At 48.6% G+C, this 19,525-nt stretch overlaps 1 protein-coding gene across 1 annotated transcript in view; it reads right to left on the reverse strand.

Moving 5' to 3' along the window:
- LOC149332483 (neprilysin-2-like) overlaps positions 1–19,525 on the reverse strand; it is a 35,320-nt gene that overhangs the window by 1,728 nt on the left and 14,067 nt on the right. Inside the window, exons 7-11 of the mRNA XM_089555776.1 lie at positions 15,977–16,133; positions 11,027–11,125; positions 8,367–8,678; positions 5,817–6,014; positions 3,946–4,175 (exon numbers count right to left, since the gene is read on the reverse strand). Coding sequence (XP_089411902.1) covers positions 3,946–4,175; positions 5,817–6,014; positions 8,367–8,678; positions 11,027–11,125; positions 15,977–16,133 — 996 coding nt within the window. The remainder of the gene's footprint in view (positions 1–3,945; positions 4,176–5,816; positions 6,015–8,366; positions 8,679–11,026; positions 11,126–15,976; positions 16,134–19,525) is intronic.

A 19,525-nucleotide genomic window follows, 5' to 3' on the forward strand; every position in this document is an offset into this window, starting at 1 on the left:
AATAGGGAGCATCAAGGTATCCGTGGGATGATGCGGAAAAAGCAAGAAATTCACGTGCGGCGGCAAGCAAAGTTGAAAGCCAATGAATGATTGATGCTAACACAGATGAAATGCTTACACATCTTGGAAATGACTGGCGAGTTTTGTGCGAAATGATTTGCGACTGTCGCATAAAACTATGTCGCTAGGTAGGGCATCCCAGAGAGTAATTGCGTCAGGGAAAAATGAACTGTTCATAGCTGAAGTGCGGCTCCTAATACCTGCTATGGGGAGGCTGTGGCTTAGGCGACTGGACGTTCTGAGCGCTGGGTGCGGCAAAGGGTGTCTGCAAGCAGGGTGGTAAAAGAAGCTATGCAGTAGGCTAAGGCGGGAGATGATGCGGCGCGACTTTAGAGTGGGCAGGGAGATAGAGCGTTTAAGTGCAGTGATGCTGATTTCTTTGGAATATTCAGAAGTGTTGAACCGGGCTGCACGATTTTGGATGGCTTCGAGTTCAGCGGTGAGGTAGGCTTGAGATGGGTGCCAGATTTATTATGCAAATTCTAGTTTGGGACGGACGAAAGTTTGATCACCCAGTTTTTTCACTTCCGTGGATGCTGATGTGAGGTTTCGCCGTAAATAACCTGAACACGTGAGGCATCGGAGCATATTGTTTTGACGGGATTGACTCAAGATCACACTTGTAGGATGATGTTTTGGCAACCGGGGTAGCGTTGATGGTGTATTAATGCTGAATTACCATCCGTTTGTGGGAGAACGACAAGAGTTGGCATTTTTCCAGGTTCAAAGGCATGAGCCAAGTGTCACACCATGTGGATATTGCATCAATGTCTTTTTGTAGTAGGTGGCTATCGGTGAGATGACAGATGGGATTGTCGAGATGCGACACACCTCGCTATAGGGCACGAACCATTCCCGTCATGTTCAAGATAGCCGCGGTACTATAGATACCGTTGTCTCCCTCGCCTCGAAGAAAGCTATAAGTTTGATTTCCTCTCGCAAATTAATCCTGAAAGGACCGCGAGGCATGTGTCAAAAGCTGCCGAACATAAGCCACTGGGCTAAAACTCCTACGCCTGACGCCTGGCCACTCAGCTATTGTAAAACAGCGGGCACAGTGTTATCAGCGCTATTCATAGCCCAAATAGCGCCTGTGTGTATACTCCATCTCAGTAGTTCGTAGCAGCAGTGCCAAACCTGCAAAAAGTGGAGAGGCGAATGACGCTGCGGAATATAGTGCCAGAATAAAGCGAGCATATGGGATAGCGTGGTTCACACGCGCCAAACTATTTCAAATCGATCCTTAAGGAATGCGCGCGCAACGTACTCAATTTCCCGAGTTTAGGGTCCTCGACTCTTGCGCAAGCGGGACAAAAAAAAAATAATAGGGGCACACTTAAACTCCACCTTCAAGGGTATAAACCGACAGCGTTAATGGCTCCCTTCAATGGTTTTCGCTGTTCTTTGTATATACTCGCACATTTATCGCAATTATCCCAACGCAGTTTTCTGAAACATTCTTGTCTTTGAAGTCTTCCGCGCTGCAGGTGGCGGCACATAATGTTGCTCTAGTTATTATCTCCTTAATTAGCACGTCTGGTGTTCACTGCACTAATTGCCACATTACTAACCTTCAAGTTAAGCATCTTGTAATAAAAACAGCGCAAGGACACAGGACGAGAACGGAGAGTAGACACACACGGCGCTGATTAGAACGGAGAGTAGACACACACGGCGCTGATTAGAACGGAGAGTAGACACACACGGCGCTGATTTTAGAACGGAGAGTAGACACACACGGCGCTGATTTTTAGAACGGAGAGTAGATACACACGGCGCTGATTTTTAGAACGGAGAGTAGACACACACGGCGCTGATTTTTTAGAACGGAGAGTAGACACACACGGCGCTGATTTTTTTAGAACGGAGAGTAGACACACACGGCGCTGATTTTTTTTAGAACGGAGAGTAGACACACACGGCGCCTGTGTCCACACACACGGCGCCTCGTCCTGTGTCCTTGCGCTGTTTTTATTACAAGATGCTTAACCAACTCGCCCAAACTGCCATTTTACTACACTTCAAGTTAAGCCAACACCACGCGCATATCACCCCCCCCCCCCCCCTTTGTACCTGACTTAAGTCCACGTGTCTATGTGCTCTGGTTGGTGCTGTGCTTGGCTGGTGACCCAAGGGTCGTGGGTGCGAATGCTGACTAAAGTTTATGGAAATTTTTCTTCAAACAAACTCAATTGCTTTATAAGACTTACTTCGTTTGAGACATGCGCAAACCTTTGATTCCCATTACAAGTCCTCACTCAGTCATTCCCGGCCGCGGCGGTCGAATTTCGATGGAGACGAGATTCTAGAGGCCCGTGTACTGTGCGATGTCAGTGCACGTTAGAGAACCCCAGGTGGTAGAAATTTCCGGAGCCCTTCACTACGGCGTATCTCATAGCCTGAGTCGTTTTGGGACGTTAAACACCCTAAACCTAAACCATCGGTTATTTTCATTCCAGCTAACCAAGCGTGACGTCCTGCGTGGCGGGGGTTTCTCGACACTACAACGCCCCCGGGACGACTCCGGGTTTTCCTTTAAACGCGAGACTTAACGCTATGGCGCTAATACAGTTTCCAACAGGGTGACGCGCTTCTAAGCAAGACCTCTCCCTTGGGAGTGATCTCGTCGTAGTTATTGGGTTTTTAGTCTTTTAACCACGAAATTAATTCCCGTAAACCTTATCAAAATCGCCTAAATCTTTTCGCGATTTGGGCCGAAAATGAGTGTTGTCAGGCTGTGAGGCTCTTTTTCAGACGACGCTATAATAGTGTTCAAAATTGCAACCAACGCAACTGTCGATCGTAACTAATCTTTGGCAGTCCCGAGCACAGCTTGGGGTTGGTGGTTAAAGGGTTTAGTTTGGTTTAGTTTGGTCTAAAGGGTTTGACATCCCAAAGCGACTCAGGCTATGAGAGACGCCGTAGTGAAGGGCTCCGGAAATTTCGACCACCGGGGTTCTTTAACATGCACTGATATCGCACAGTGCACGGGACTCTAGACCTTCGCGTTCATCGAAATTCGGCCGCCGTGACCGGGATCGCACCCGCGTCTTTCGGGTCAGCAGCCGAGCGCCGTAACCCCTGAGCCAATGCGGCGGGGGGTTAACGGGTTTAGTACGGGTTAGTACGCTCACTGGTCAAGAAGGGGTATAGGGCTTTCTTTTTGTCTTATCTAACCTACAGTTTACAGAAAAGACCTTTTTTCTTGCCGCGCGGCTTCGCTCTGATGCATGCTAATAAGTGATTAATCCCTAACTCAATACCAAGTTTACCATTACACTCTTCGGACAAGCTGCCCCTCTGCCATCTAATCAAAGGACCATAATTTAAAAAAAAAAAGAAGGTTGATTACGCACTTTGAACTTCGCTATCAACATTTCGCTCTGCATTTTTAATGCGAAGGCATTATATGAGTATGTACGCGTCATCAAAAGCAGTCAGTAAATTTTGTCCACATGTTCATGTCGTTCTATAAAGACGTATGAAAAAAAAGTTTGATTGCATTAGGTAGCGGGTGAACAAATCTCGCTAAATTCCAAATTTTGTTGATATGAAGCAATTAGTTAATTAAATGCCAAGAACATAATAACACGTCATAATAGCCATACGGACGTCGATAGAGCACTTGGATGTCAGAATAGCCATGGCACCGATATAGTATGCGGACGTTTTGCTTTCACGTTGCGCCAATGCGGGTAGCCGCAGCGATCTCAAAACAATTAAAGATGCAAAAAAGTAAAAGAAAGGAGAACAACAACTGAACTTAAAGATAAAAAAAACGAACAAAAATAAATTTCCGCTCTTAAACAGGCAAGTGCAAGTTGTCGTCCTATAAGCCTATAAGATCGCGACGCCACCTACAAGCCCACGAACGAACGACAATACCTGTCCAAGGCCGCCATAGTTGACAGCAGCCGGAGCATCGGGGATGAATACCGGGGCCTGCAGCAAGTTGCCGTAGACATAGACTGCCGGTCGGTTTGGCTCGTAGTAGGCGTTGCCCTTGATTATGTCCCAGTCTACTTGGTAGCCCTTTCTGAAGTTGCGCAGCGTCATCAGACGATGCGAGGCCAGAAAAGGAGCGGTGAAGTTGTCGCCCACGTCTGGGAACTCCACTGTGCGAATGAAGGCCACAAAAGTACCACTAGTTAACAGAAACATTCATTCTTGAATGGAATGCTTTCGTTGGAATCAGTATGACACCAAGAGAGGGAATGATTTGCCGGTTAAGCAGATGAAAATGAGCGGTTTTCTTATTTTGAGAAAACGAAATGCCGCAGAAACTCTTTCACCAATCGGTGGACGTACACCTCAACTGCAACATGTTAGTGCATGTTGTTGTCGTTGTAGCAACCGAAGGAAGGATGAAAGGGAAAGAGCACGGCCTTGCCCACTGCCTCCAAGCTGAGCCACAATCGCTACAACGTGCAGACAGAAGAGAGTTGAAAGATGTGAAAGGAAAGATAGAACAGACACGCGTCGCAACAACCACGTCCGCTCAAGCGCCAAAGGCGGTTGTAACAGATATCTCCCCCCCGCCCTTAATCACCTAGTCCGCGTTAAAGATCCCCAGGTGGTCGAAATTGTTCCCGAGACCTCCACTACGGTATCTGTTTCTTCTTTTCTTCTTTCACTCCCTCCTTCCTCCCTTCCCTTACGGCGCGGTTCCGGTGTCCACCGAGATATGTGAGAAAGGTACTGCGCCATTTCCTTGAAGCTCCTACCCGGTGTGATGCAGCTGAGGAGTAGCAGGCCAGGGCCATGTTACCACCGGCCGACCTCTCCACCTTTTCCTCATTAAAATTCCTTTCTCTCTCTCTGAGAAGTGACAGGTGAAGGTGATTACTTTTCACTCTTGGTCAGCAGTGTATGCGAAGTGTAAAGCGCCACCATGTCTTATCACCCACTGTAAGAGCAACTGATTACAGAAGCAGTGCAGACCTCTCGTCGCCCAAAAAGTCGTTCTTCGGTTTCGCTGGCCAAGAAGGAATAGTGATCACCGTCTCCTGTGGGTCCACATTCTTGTCAGACGGAGCTCCATATAGGCAACAGCTACGTCACAACAAAGAGGGGCGTCATGCCGAGTGCCGCGGTCTCGCTTGCATAATTAGACGGATTGGGCTGAAATTTTAGACGTGCATATCTCAGGACGTGGGCGGGCTTTACTAAAATTGTACAAAATAGAATAGTCAGAAGTGCCACTATCTCGTAAGTTTTCAATATAAACATGCATGCTAATTACAGCGAATAAAGAGTTAATTAGTGCATTTAGTTAATTACTCATATTACGATGACAATTATTGTCACAGTTTGCGTCCGCCTAGCCGCATACATCATGCACAAAAACAACTTTTGTGTAGTACTCTGTGTTATAAAGATCCCGAGTCTACTTTGAGCACCCACATACCGAACGATTCTGAACAAAAGCATTTTTGAACGGGAACCAGTTTACGAAAGCCATTTTTCTTTTATTGGAAGATTTCACTCTAACATTCAATATATCCACAGACGTCCCGTCGGCAGGCTTGAATTTTTTCGCTATTAAGCGTTCCCTTTTATGGCAGTCAACTGCTCGATACGAGTGATGCGAACACTCTAAAAGATTTTCCTATGCATCAGAAGAACGGACCGTTACCTTAAAACAATACCTTACAATATTTCAATATTCGAAATTTTTCTCCAAGAATGTTGGAGACGGTTTGAGAAGGCAAGCAAATGATGAGGACCAGTCGCTTGTCACTTTTCTTGATACTCACGGAAGAAGTTTTCGAGCATGGCCAAACTGGCCACAGCGTCCGGGTAGCCAATAACAAGGGTCAGCGCCTTAATTTTGGAGGTCATCAAGCACCATAGGGCGCCCCGGATCCATCTTGTTTTCCATATCTTCCTCAATAGGGTCCGTTTAATATTCCTCCCCAGTCGTTTGGCTTCGGCCAGCGCTGGCGGCGGGACCACTAAGAAACAGCATGTCCATTGTAGAAGGATAGGATCGCCGTCAGGTCAAGTGCCATTGGAAAAAAAAAAAAGAAAAACGCGAAGTCACTTCTGTACTCCATGCTGCACTCAAAGCACTAATAAGACTAAATGGGAGTACAAAGGAGTAACTTGTCCTCTAGCACACTCCCTCGTAAAGAAAGGAGTGCGGGAGAGAACAGCTTATTCTTTTTTTCACTCCTTTTTGTTTATAGAGTGTGCTGTCAATAATCGAGTGCTTGTTAACTACGCAGTTTGCAGTTCACCGCCCGTGTCTTGGCCACTCCCCCGTAGTGGGTATGCGCCATTCTACTTGAGGCCAACCAACCAATTAAGTGCATCCGTAGGCATCTGTTATGATTGACTTTGCAGTCGTTGAGACCTCTAAGCTTGTGAACTGCCAAACCCAATAGGGCCGGACAAAAGCATTTTTTCAACGGTAAATACTTTGTAAACGCAGTTTCCTCATACATTGTAAGATATCGCTCTAATAATCAATATATCCTCAGATCTCCGCTCGAGAGGCCTCCATTTTTTCGCTGTTAACGTTTGTGATATCGTACAAAGCGTTCCTCATTGGTTTTATATTGTAGTAATAACTGATCGATGCAAGCAATGGAAACAACATAAAAAAAGATCTTGCTGCATATTGGAAAGAATGGACCATTACATTCAATATTTCCGTACAAGTACCTTACAGTTTGGGATATTCAAAACTTTTCTACAGAAATGTTGGACATGTTTCTGTGGTGTGAGCGGAGAAGAATCAGGGTACGATCCGCCCAACTCTAGTCTGCCGCCTGGAGGCTATAGCTGTCTGCAAGGGATGCAAGAATAATCTTAACAAACACGCATCAGCTGGCTGAAAGTTTATCTCGCTGATAATCCTGCCTTGCGTAATACGTACGAGATGACCCGCGCTGGGAAACTTTTTCTTTAATGAGCCAAATGATAACTTGTGGTGCATACATGTGGCATGTCTGCCATATTTTTCGCCGCACCTAAGAGCGTTTTTCCGCCTTTCCACTGCGCAGAAAACCCTGTAGACTCCTCGCTTGCATGGCGTTTCGCATGTTGACGACATGGACGCATGCTCGTGTCTGCATGAGCGCGTACTAAAAGTAAAGAAACAAGCTCTTTGCAATTTCCTAAATCCGGCAGCCTCCACAAAGTAGACGATTCGACGGCTGAGCTGAAAATCAAACCGCTTCGGCGACCGCGTAGCCAGCACACACGGCGTGAATTCATTTGAGAGCTTGCGGTTGTTAACTTGCTGTTTGACATTGGCTGCACTCAGGCTACACTAGATGGCTGTACTCGATGGCTACACTCGATGGTTTCTTTAGGCGAAAACATCATACGACAATTGCGTGTCCGAAGATTTCAGAATTTCGGGGAGGGATAACACCGAACCGGGAAGCCGCCTCGGAGAAACCAAAGCCGCGTAAACATAAGGAATAAGAGAATGTTCACACGACAGCAAAACGCTCATTAATCCACAAAGCGCACTGTCGAGCTATCGTAAAAAATAAAAGATAGAATCCCTTATAAAAATGGTCTACAAAGAAGCCGCCTCGGAGAAACTAAAGCCGCGTAAACATAAGGAATAATAGAATGCTCACACAACAGCAAAACGCTCATTGTATCCACAAAGCGCAGTGTCGAGCTGTCATATTAAATGAAGATAGAATCCGTTACAAAAATGGCCTACAAAGATTCTATATACTTCTTACAGACTCTATTGCCTTCATATAGATATTTCTTTGCCCATTCATAGCCTACATACAGATTGTCTATTGATAAATGTCTACTAAAAGTGTATGACCATAAATCTATAGGTTGTTTATGAACTGTCTATAGTATTTGTATTTCGTATAAACTGTTCTCTAGGATTTATCTATAGAGTCTATAGACTTTATATAACAACGCATAATACACAGTGTGATATGCAGATGTTATTTGGTTTAAGCAGAATGTGGAAACGCTCTATAGCTGTTCACTATGCTGTTGTTCATGTAGGAGATATTCCTTTGCGCCGACAGCGGATTAAGGCAGCCCTGACTGCGTAGTGCGTAGCAAGTCTTTTTTTTTAAGGCGGAAGCCTTTAATGTCTCATCGTTGTAACCAGGAGTTGTCGAAAGAAATTTCACGCTTTTCAATTGGTCGAAATGGTCGTGACGTCACAGAGCGCGAATTTCAAATGGTGCCAAGTGCACTTTGGCTAGTAACCATGCAACCAATTAAAGCGATCGTCAAGTGGTGCTCCAAGTAAATGGGTCTGAGTTTCGTTAATTGCTTAATTATGTCTAAAACATATTTAAGGCATTACTAACCTGTGTTGAACCAACCATGGGCTGCGGCGAGAGGCATCATGTTGGAGACCCTTTTGAAGCACGAGTAAGGTATGCGGTCTTGCCGGTTTCGATATCCGCTCAAGGCGTCCGCGGCCATTATGCTGCCGCTGGCTAACGGGAGAATCCTGTGAACCAAGCTCCAAGACATGATCAGCCGGGCGTCGTCACGTGACATCTGGTTCTTGTCAAGCAGGAGCACCAAGACTCCCGTCACATTGTTCATGACCCTGATGTGACTCGAGACATTGTATGTGCCGGACGTGGCCTGTGCAAACAGCCGCGCCCAGTCCCCTGCCGAAGAAGATGCGGCGTTGAAAGGCTTTGGTTTTAACTGGACTACCAGAACGTCGTGTGATCATCGGGTTCGCTAGATATCTACCAGAAATGTACATCCGACATTTATTATCTCTTCTAATCTCAGATACCTGGTAGCATCTGTTCTAATATACAATTCTTTTCTCTCGGTATACACCATTGATGTACATAGAACAATGCTGGTCATATAGGGGAATCCCCCGAGGTGGAGTAAATTTGTAATAAGGAAGTAATTTCTCGTTGGCATCCACCCAAGCGCAGCCATGCGGCTACAAAGGAAAGCTATGCAGCTTTCTCAGAAGCTTCGTAGTTAAAGAAAAATTCGTCCTGGTCCGGGGTTCGAACTCGGGCCCTACCATAAGCTTGCTGTCCCGGTTAGCTCAGTTGGTAGAGCGACTGCTCCGGTGAAGCGGTGGTCCCGGGTTCGAACCCCGGACCAGGACGAATTTTTCTTTAACTACGAAGTTTCTGAGAAAGCTGTATAGCTTTCCTTTGTAGCCGTATGGCAGCGCTTGGATGAGTAATTACTCCCTTATTATAGAACAATGCATAATACACAATGTGATATGCAGATGTTATTCGGTTTAAGCGGAATGTAGGAACGCTGTATGGCTGTTCACTATGCTGATGTTCATGTCAGAGATATTCTCGAGTATTTTTACATTTTTCTCCGCCAAAATTATGTGTTATAAAAACTGTCATGTGTACATGAGTGTTAGTTCACTGGCGATAGTAACAAACGAATAAATTATAGCAGAGGGGGCAGAAAGATGGGTGTCTTGAGAATACAAATCTCAAATAACAGGGCTTGAAGTGGAGAGACTCAGTGTGCTTAGGCTAAGTTTCGACTAGAGAGCTTCTTGTCGAAACGTTGGCTATAAGTAGACTGTGGCTCCCCGCCTAATCCCGTGTTCAGTATGTGATTGCGAGGTAAGTGTCGGCTTGCTTGGTCGAGTTCAGCCGCAAAACTAACCTTACAGGGTCTGTTCTGAAAGTAGTAGGACTGGTTTTTTCCTGGGCGAACGGGCGGACGAGAGGTGGTCTGCGCGCGCAGGGTCGTTGAAGGGGGATATTGGGAATGCTGGGGAAAATCGGCAGTCGGCTCTCGGGTGTTGAAGAGAGGAGGTCGCTTCTACTGTGAACCCCTGTCGAAACGTCTCGTCACGCAGAATCGTCGAGCGTTTACTGGATCAGCGATACGCGATCAAATTTTTGAGTAATCTTGGTAAAACGGGCAAAGGGACTCACAACATGATTAAGGGGGCCTACGGTGACGCTTCCATGGGTAGATCAGGTGTTTTTTGAGCGGAACAAGCTTTTCCAAGAAGGTAAGGAAAGAGTGGAGGAAGACGACCGCTTCAGACGCCCTTCGACCAGCAAGACCAACGAAAATGTGTAGCGAGGGAAACATTTACTTAACATTGATCGTAGAATGAGTATCAGAATGATTCCTGATGACTTGAGCATTCCTCAAACCCAAGTTTTTGAGATCGTGACAGAAAACTTATCCATGAGGAAAGCGTGCGCGAAGTTGGTGCCGGGAGTGTTGTCAGAGGAGGAAATGGCCAACCGGTAGGATCTTCTTCATCATGTGAATGAGGACCCCGATTTTTTGCCCAGAACAAGGCGACAACGCTGCCTCAGCCCCCCTACAGCCTCGACATGGCCCCGCCAGACTTTTTTCTATTCCCGAGAATAAAATTGACGCTCGAGGGGAAACATCACGGATCGGTAGAGGTGGTTCAACAGGCCGTGACGAGGGAGCTAAATAGCATTCCGGTCCAGGCGTTCCTGGAGGCGTACGAAAACTGTAAAACTCATTGGCAGCAGCGTGTAGGTGCGGAAGGGTGCTGCCTTGAAAAATTGTAATCGTTTGTACTATTCTCCTGAATAAATTTTGTTTAAAAAAATGAGTCCTACTACTTTCAGAACAGACCATGTATGTTCGGCAAACACTTTTCACTGACCAAGACAGGTTGACGAATCTTCTCCACAGCCGACCATGGCGTTCTTATGGCATAGATAGCCATTAACGCACCATTCATTCTAACTGATTTTTGGATTCTGGGTATGTTGTGCAGTTATGATAATAGCGTCGCAAAGGTAAAAAGATGTACGTTGAAAGCCGACGGTGCGAAACGACGCATTGGGAAGAATTAAGCCACATAAATAACACATCAGCGCTAACGTTTTACATTCATCACCAGGCAGCGCTTTTTAAACTCCTCTAGAGGCAATGAAATGACGACCCAAAATGTTGCGAGGTATCGGTGAGGTGTCTCCCATGCCACACAGCGAGCATGCAGAGGATTAAGGTAACGTACCTTCGTCGTAGTAACCTTTCGCAAAACTTCCGAACTCGCTTAAAGGTAAAGTTCTGGGCCACCAGCTGACCTTCCCGATCGCTGCCATTCGATCTTTCACTGAAGAGATAAAAAGATAAAAATGGTTTGGTTTGGTTTAGGGGGTTTAACGTTCCAAAGCGACTGAGGCTATGAGAGACGCCGTAGTGAAGGGCTCCGGAAATTTCGACCACCTGGGGTTCTTTAACGTGCACTGACATCGCACAGTACACGGGCCTCTAGAATTTCTCCTCCAAAGAAATTCTAGCCGCCGCGGCCGGGATCGAACCCGCGTCTTTTGGGTCAGCAGCCGAGCACCATAACCGCTGAGCCACCACGGCGGCAAAAAGATAAAAATGAGAGCAGTAGTAGTAATATATATATATATATATATATATATATGTATATATATATATATATATATATATATATATATATATATATATATATATATATATATATCAGAGAAGCCAACAGCCACAGAAACCAAGGGGCACGGGATTTTTTTTTTAATTCATGTATTTATTTTGTGGTGTTGATCGATTTAGAATATTACTGAACATGTTATCGCTTAAAGCTAATTGATAGAAAAGCAGAAGAAAAAACAACCACATGCCGCCGGTGGGATACGAACCCACGAACTCCGTATCCCACCGGCGGCATGTGGTTGTTTTTTCTTCTGCTTTTCTATCAATTAGCTTTAAGCGATAACATATTTAGTAATATTCTAAATCGATCAACACCACAAAATAAATACATGAATTAAAAAAAAATCCCGTGCCCCTGGGTTTCTGTGGCTGTTGGCTTCTCTCATATTTATAACGAGCCCCTCATTCCCCTTCCCTTGTTTGCTTATTGTTGTGTCCCCTTATTGCTTTTGTGTGTGTGCGCCCCCGCGTCCTCCTCCTAACGACAGTTCGCATCCTCCTCCTAACGACCACTCAATCCTCCTCCTAACGACCACTCGCATCCTCCTCCTAACGACCGCTTGCCCCTCGTCGCACGCTGTCGCCGGATGCCCCCCCACGGTGCGCCCCCGCACCCTCCGGATGCCCCCCCACGGTGCGCCCCCGCACCCTCCTCCTGTTCTGGGAAGCCACTCCCTGCCGTGGACGCTTCTCCACTCCCTCCTTTCTTCGGGCGGCCAGTTCGGCTCCTGCCTCGGTCGACGCTGGTCGCACCCTCATCGGCTTTAAATAAACGAAGTCTTAAAGTACCGTGTGCGTCTTTCGCTGCATTCAACACAGCGACCGGACACGACAGTGGCGACGAGAAAGTGGATTCGACCCGCGCTACGCAACGCTATTGACAAGCCATGGCTACGCGAGGGTTTCCCAATCAGATACCAGAGTTCAACGGCTCATCGTGGTCATCGTGGGTTGGACGCCTTCAGTTCTACTTTGAAGCTAACAACATCACAGACCCAGCCTTGAAGAGGGCCAACCTGCTGACGCTGTGCGGGGAGCAGACCTACGATACTGTCTGCGCCCTTATTCAGCCAAGCACACCAGCGGCAGTGTCTTATGACGACATCGTAAAAGCGCTGCAAAAGCACTACGACCCAAGGCCATCCGAGGTCTACAGCCGGGCTCGCTTCCAACGACGAGATCAACTGGGAGGAGAAACTGTGAGCGCCTACGTAGCCGCGCTCAAGAAGCTCGCTGCCGACTGCAATTTTGGAACGCTGTCGACAACAGCTACCGGGCAGGAGGAAGACGCAGCTTCTTCTGCTAACACCACCATGCTTCCCTTGGACGTGATGTTACGCGACAGATTTGTGTGCGGACTGAGTGACGAGTCACTGCAGCAGCGCCTGTTCGCTGAGAAGGACCTCACATTCAGCAAAGCTTACGACATCGCCGTTCGAGCGGAGAGCGCCGGTCACCAGCAGAGAGGGATTCGCCGGAACACCGAGCCGGTACACCAGACAAGCAACCAGGTGCGCAAGCCTTCTGTTGTTGTAAAATCGGTCAAAAAGGCACAACGCTGCTGGCGGTGTGACGACCAACACAACCCCCAGGGATGTCGATTCCAGTCAGCCACGTGTAATTCTTGCCACAAGCGAGGGCATATCGAAAGAGCATGCATTACGAAACGGAGACTTGCCAAGATAAAGTCACCTTCCCAGCCTAATCACAGCGTCAACGCCTCAGAGAATACGCCGCTATCTGATCGCCATGGAACAACATCAGCAACACCATCTGTGTTGTACGACCTGAACACCATGAATCTCGGCACGCGACCGAAGATTTTTACAGAAGTAAGCGTACATCACCAGCTGATTAAGTTCGAGGTGGACTCCGGCGCAGCCTGTACTCTGATCAGTGAGGACACGTTCCGAACTTCATGGCCATCTGACGCACCCGCCCTGCAACAAGACGACACGCACCTGCGAACGTGGTCAGGACAGAATCTGCCACTATTGGGCTCTGCCAACGTGCAGGTTAACTACAACGGCCAGACCCATACGCTACCTCTGCTTGTTGTGAAGGGCACAGGATCAAGCCTTCTAGGGAGAAACTGGTTTTCTCCACTAGGCGTGATGATATGCGGCAAACATCAAAACGCCGATGCGCTAAGCCGTCTGCCACTAGACGCAACTGTTGACGAACCATTTCCACCAGGAGACGTTCTGATGTTCGAAGCACTGCCAGAACCTCCGCTTACAGCAGGCACAGTTGCAGCATCTACGCAGAAGTGCGCAGCTCTCCGGCTAGTTACACAGCTGTTCAACAAGGCAACGTGCATAAACTCAAAGGGGACAACTTCGACGCTTACCGCAGGCGAGCTACAGAGTTGAGCACCCATCGCGGCTGCATCATATTTGGGTCCCGAGTTGTGATGCCGAGAGAACTACGCGCACAGGCTATGTCTCTCATCCACGCCGGACATCGGGGCATCGTTGCAATGAAAAAGTGTGCCAGAAGCTACATGTGGTGGCCTGGCATTGACAACGACATCGAAACAGTGGTGCGAGAATGCAAGCCTTGCCAGAGCAGCCGGAGCGCCCCGCCGAAAGCTCCTGTCCCAGAATGGGAAAAGCCAGACACACCATGGCACACACTGCACATTGATTTTGCAGGACCAATTGAGGGCTGCACTTTCCTTGTGGTCGTAGATGCCTACACAAAGTGGCTTGAGATAAGGCAAATGGGACAGACGACTTCGGCAGCAGTCATTGACAACATCCGATCACTATTTGCAACGTTCGGACTGCCGCGCAAGGTAGTGTCGGACAACGGAACACCGTTTGTGTCTGCGGAGATCCTCAAGTTTTATCGCGACAACGGGATCTCATCAGTTACATCGGCCCCCTACCACCCAGCGACAAACGGACAAGCCGAGCGCTACGTAGCCGAGCTAAAACGCGCCCTTGAAAGAGATCAGACAGGCTCGCTGCAGCGCCGCCTTGCGCGCTTTCTTTTCAAGCAGCACACGACGGTTCAGAGCACAACAGGCGAGACCCCCTCGAAAATGATGTTCGAGCGTGAAATGCGAACCCAGCTCACAGCCATCCTCCCCGAGCCAAAGGCAGAGACGTTCCGGGAAGAAAAAGCAATTCCGCGCTGCGGCACGCTTAATGAGGGGCAGCGCGTCCTCGCCCGACAGTTTCTGAAAAAGCCACGCTGGGAGGAAGCTACAATTGTCAGACGCATAGGCCTGCGCTCTTGGCTCGTCAACATACATGGCACAGTAGCACGCCGACATCTCAACCAGCTGCGTAGATTTACGACGCCGTCTGAGAGCTGTCCGCCAGCGGAGAGAACACGTGCACCATCTTCCCACATAGCCTGGCACCTCTTCCCGGAAGAAGAGACTTCGCCCAGGACAGACCTAGGAGACACAGCGAACAACAGCCAGCCTACAAGTGTTTCTCCCCCGAGCGCACAAAGCCAGCGCGCCTCCACGCGTGAGCGCCGACCCCCTGCACGATACCAGGCAACTTTCTAAGGGGGAAGGAAGTGTTGTGTCCCCTTATTGCTTTTGTGTGTGTGCGCCCCCGCATCCTCCTCCTAACGACCACTCGCATCCTCCTCCTAACGACCACTCGCATCCTCCTCCTAACGACCACTCGCATCCTCCTCCTAACGACCGCTTGCCCCTCGTCGCACGCTGTCGCCGGATGCCCCCCCACGGTGCGCCCCCGCACCCTCCGGATGCCCCCCCACGGTGCGCCCCCGCACCCTCCGGATGCCCCCCCACGGTGCGCCCCCGCACCCTCCTCCTGTTCTGGGAAGCCACTCCCTGCCGTGGACGCTTCTCCACTCCCTCCTTTCTTCGGGCGGCCAGTTCGGCTCCTGCCTCGGTCGACGCTGGTCGCACCCTCATCGGCTTTAAATAAACGAAGTCTTAAAGTACCGTGTGCGTCTTTCGCTGCATTCAACACAGCGACCGGACACGACACTTATATATATATATATATATATATATGTTGCGAGAGCATGGAGTACTTGACTGCTTGCAGGAGTATATAGCGAAGTATACGCTTCGTTAAAGGAAACATATTTATTCGACTCGACGTTTCGATTGGAAGACCGATCTTCTCCTGAAGAAGATCTAACTGAGCACAGTGGCAGGTGGCATTTAATGACTGGTCGCGACAGGTTTCTCGGGATAGCAACCTCTGTCGCACAAGGCACAACGGCAGCAGCACCTGCCATCGCAGGGCAGTGGGGCATCGCTTAACCGCTGCACCACTGCGCCGGGAGTGGTATGAGGACTATCAGAGATCTGTCAATGTAAAGTCTAGAATGAGCAATTCCGCACATATGGGCATTGACATATTAAAACTGTCTTTTTTCTTTCTTAGAGACAATAGAGTGGTACCCTTGAAAAGTAGCTCAAGTGTCCCTTGCAGTTATTTTTTTCTCCGCTGCAGAACACCAAGAGAGTATACCTGAATGAAGAGAGTATACTGAGGAGAGTACTCACTGGTCGCCTCCAACTTGACGATGCGCTCGGCGAGCGCTGAAGAGTCAATGTTCGGATCATAAACCTGCAGGTAACTCCGGTAGAATTCCAGCAGCTTCGGGCGAGGTTTCTTGTGCTGGTTGTTCATCCAATTCTCGTCTTCCTTGTTTATCCACGCCTGCAGCAGCAAAACCGTTGATACACAGTTGCACAATTTCGAACTCAGCCCACAATCAGAGAAGACTGACAGCCGAGGAAAGAAAACGCTGCTCTGCAGCAAAATAAAAGAGAGAGAACAAAACACTGAGGCAGCGTATGAGTATTGAGCGCTAGCAATATCGAACGAATATTGCGTCTTTAGCCATCTTCGCAATAACGGGTACAATTTTTTCTTCATATTCGGATATCTACTTTCTTTGATGTTAACGTATACAGCGAAGACAAATCATTTGACACTACTTCGAATGTCCTACATCAATTAGCTTGGCCGTAATGGACGGTTGAAGTTTCGGGAAGTCACGCTTTAGGGAACCAAAGGTCGTCGGCGTGAATTCCTATGATAAGCTGCGCTTTGATTCGACGAGTACTCCTATGCTCTGTGACGCGCTGAATACTTTGATATCACTCCGAACATATTACACCAATTAGATGGTCCACAATCGGTGTTCTGATGGTACCGACCGCTGGTCCCACTTAAACTCTTCACAATGGCATATGTATAAGGTAACGAAGGTACAATAGTATATGCGGGGTGTAGCGCTGCTGTTATAGGACCGATTGGATCACGTGGTATGGAACCATGGCGTAATGCTACTTGATTGCTATCTGATGGTTGTGCTGCATCACCTGTTTTTCTCACGTGGCATGTATCCTCTGTTGCTATGCGCGAATGCCATGGTGGCCGCCATTTTAGACAAATCACCTTCTGTTTCATACTGGCTACCCGGTGGCCTTGGGGAGCGAACCCCAAACCACTCGGATGTGCCCGGAGGCGGATGCTCAACCCACTAGGCCACCACTGCGGTCCAGCGGAGTTTCCTCAGGCCAGAAGACAACCCTTCTGGGGCTTAAAACTTTTAACTCATCTGTCTAAATATCGGCTAAGTCAAAATGTAATATTCTCTACTGAACATTGCAACTAGATCGAAGGAAGTGTTGACGCCATGTTGCATGACGTATCCCTTCTAAAAGGCGCATGGCTTCTAATGGATATCAATTTAAGCATGCAAATATCACGGCTTCCTTTAAATACCTTTTGTGTTTCCCCATGGAGAAGATTCATGAACTGAAACCTGAAAAAATGTGCCGCATGTCTCTTCTCTCATCAAAAGAAGGATTGCATTACTCGATTGGAAGTAGCGGTACAACCGTGGTTTGATTATCTCCACCCAAAATTAAATTTCACTAGACAGCAACGACTACTCTACTGAACATATATATATATATATATATATATATATATATATATATATATATATATATATATATATATATATATATATATATATATATATATCCTTCGAAATCTCGATAGAGTTCCGGGACGCTCCGTTGGCTCGATGGCCATTCAAATGGCCGTGTAGCAGCGCTCGATCGCCTTCGAGTCGATAGTCTATCGACTCGGAGGCGATCGAGCGCTGCTACACGGCCAGTTTGAATCTCTCTCTCTCTCTCTCTATATATATATATATATATATATATATATATACACATATATATATACAATGCCACGTATCATTACAGTGTGTGTTCGTTCACGCTCAAGGCAGCAGGAAAGGGTCGTTATCACTTTTGTTCGTGGCGCGAGAAGCGACCAGACTAATCTCGATTGTTCGCAGCCATGAAAGGCTGCATCTAGGTTTTTCCAGATTACCGTAGATGATCTTGACCTGTTATCTGGAAGTTTCCTTGCCGGCTTTAAATTGAGCGATGCCGCGAGCGGCGGACATTCGTAGTTCGACGACCGACGAGCACGTTTGTTGCTTACGCCGCCGCCGAGTGATTCAGTTATTTTGCGGGCGCAAGTCAGCCCAAATAAAGAGCTTCGTTTCTAAGACTGGCTGGTGTCTTCCTGACCACTGGACTGCCGTCACTACAATGTGACATCTGGTGGAGGTGCTGGGTAGCCTTCCATGTACTGGACACCCCATCAAGTGGCGACGCCAGCCCTTCGAGTCATTCACCGGAGGACTTTCTACCATGCAGCCTCTTGGAGCCTCCAGCCATGACTTACGCCGCAGCAGTGCGCCGTCCTGCACCTCGACGACGGCACCTAAGCCCCTATCGCCATTAGCCAGCTGCGCTGGAGCGCCGCCCTCTCGCCCCAACTCGCCCGTCCTAGGAGCGTCGCACACGGCCTAGGAAATGCGACGAGTGGAGAACACCCGACCAGCGCCGCCAACTATGCTTCCACTGCGGAGAAGCCGGTGACGTTCTCCGGTACTGCCCATACAGGAGAATGGGCATCCGAGGATTTTCTTACGACGCCCCACGACCCCGACCCGGCCAGCGACCAGCCGAAATCGAGGAGTTTTTGCGTCGGGAAGAATACTCATCTCCGAGTCGCCTTTCGCGTTCTCCGTCGCCGTCATCACCGCGCTATGTATCTCCTAGCCGAGGCTACGCAGTGTGTGGACGCTCCCCCAGCCCCCGAAGGTTAAACTAAATAAAGCAGCCTCTGGAGGTGAGGTTGCTTCTGAGCGCAAGAACAAAGATCCTCCATCGACGAAAACGCAAGTCCATGCCTCCACTACGACGACTACACCGACGACGACCACGACGACGACGACGACGCGGCCAGACTTGAACCTTATACCACCGCCCAGAGAAGTAACGTCGGAATACGCCCACCGCAGTCTCACTGCCCGACAAAGCCGAGACCGTACACCGAAGACAACGTGCAATACGAAAACGCGTACAAGTGACCTTGAAGTTATGGTCGACGATCACGCGGTTACTGCCTTGGTGGACACCGGAGCTGACTACTCCGTCATGAGTGGGCCGCTCGCTGTCCGACTCAGGAAGGTAACAACAACTTGGGATGGCCCGCTGATCCGCACCGCAGGTGGCAACCTGATTACGCCGTCAGGACGCTGCACCGCGAGAGTTACTGTAAACGGGAGAACCTATGCGACAACCTTCCTGATTCTACAGCAGTGCTCGCGAGACGTGATTTTGGGAATGGACTTCCTGAATGAACATCGAGCGATCATCGACCTTCGATCCAAGTCGATCAAGCTTTCCACGGACAAAGCCATATCTGCAGCGACGACAGCGACTCATCGCGTTGCCTTAAACGTCCTTGACGAAGTACTGAGCGTGCCGCCCCGATCAAGTGTCTTCGCCTGCATAGGTACTGGAGACGTCGAAACTGCCGAAGGCGTCGTCGAGGGGAACACCCAGTTACTCCTTGATCGAGGACTGGGCGTCGCAAGGGGAGTCGCCCAAATCCGAAATGGCCAAGCCCAGGTGCTGCTAACCAACTTCACCGAAGAATACCGGCATCTAAACAAAGGTACGACGATCGCTTTCCTCGACGAGCTGGCAGACATCAGAGACATATTTGCCCTA

The sequence above is a fragment of the Amblyomma mixtum genome, chromosome 8, assembly GCF_055824585.1.
Source record: "Amblyomma mixtum isolate Tamu chromosome 8, ASM5582458v1, whole genome shotgun sequence".
Classification (NCBI taxonomy): domain Eukaryota; kingdom Metazoa; phylum Arthropoda; class Arachnida; order Ixodida; family Ixodidae; genus Amblyomma; species Amblyomma mixtum.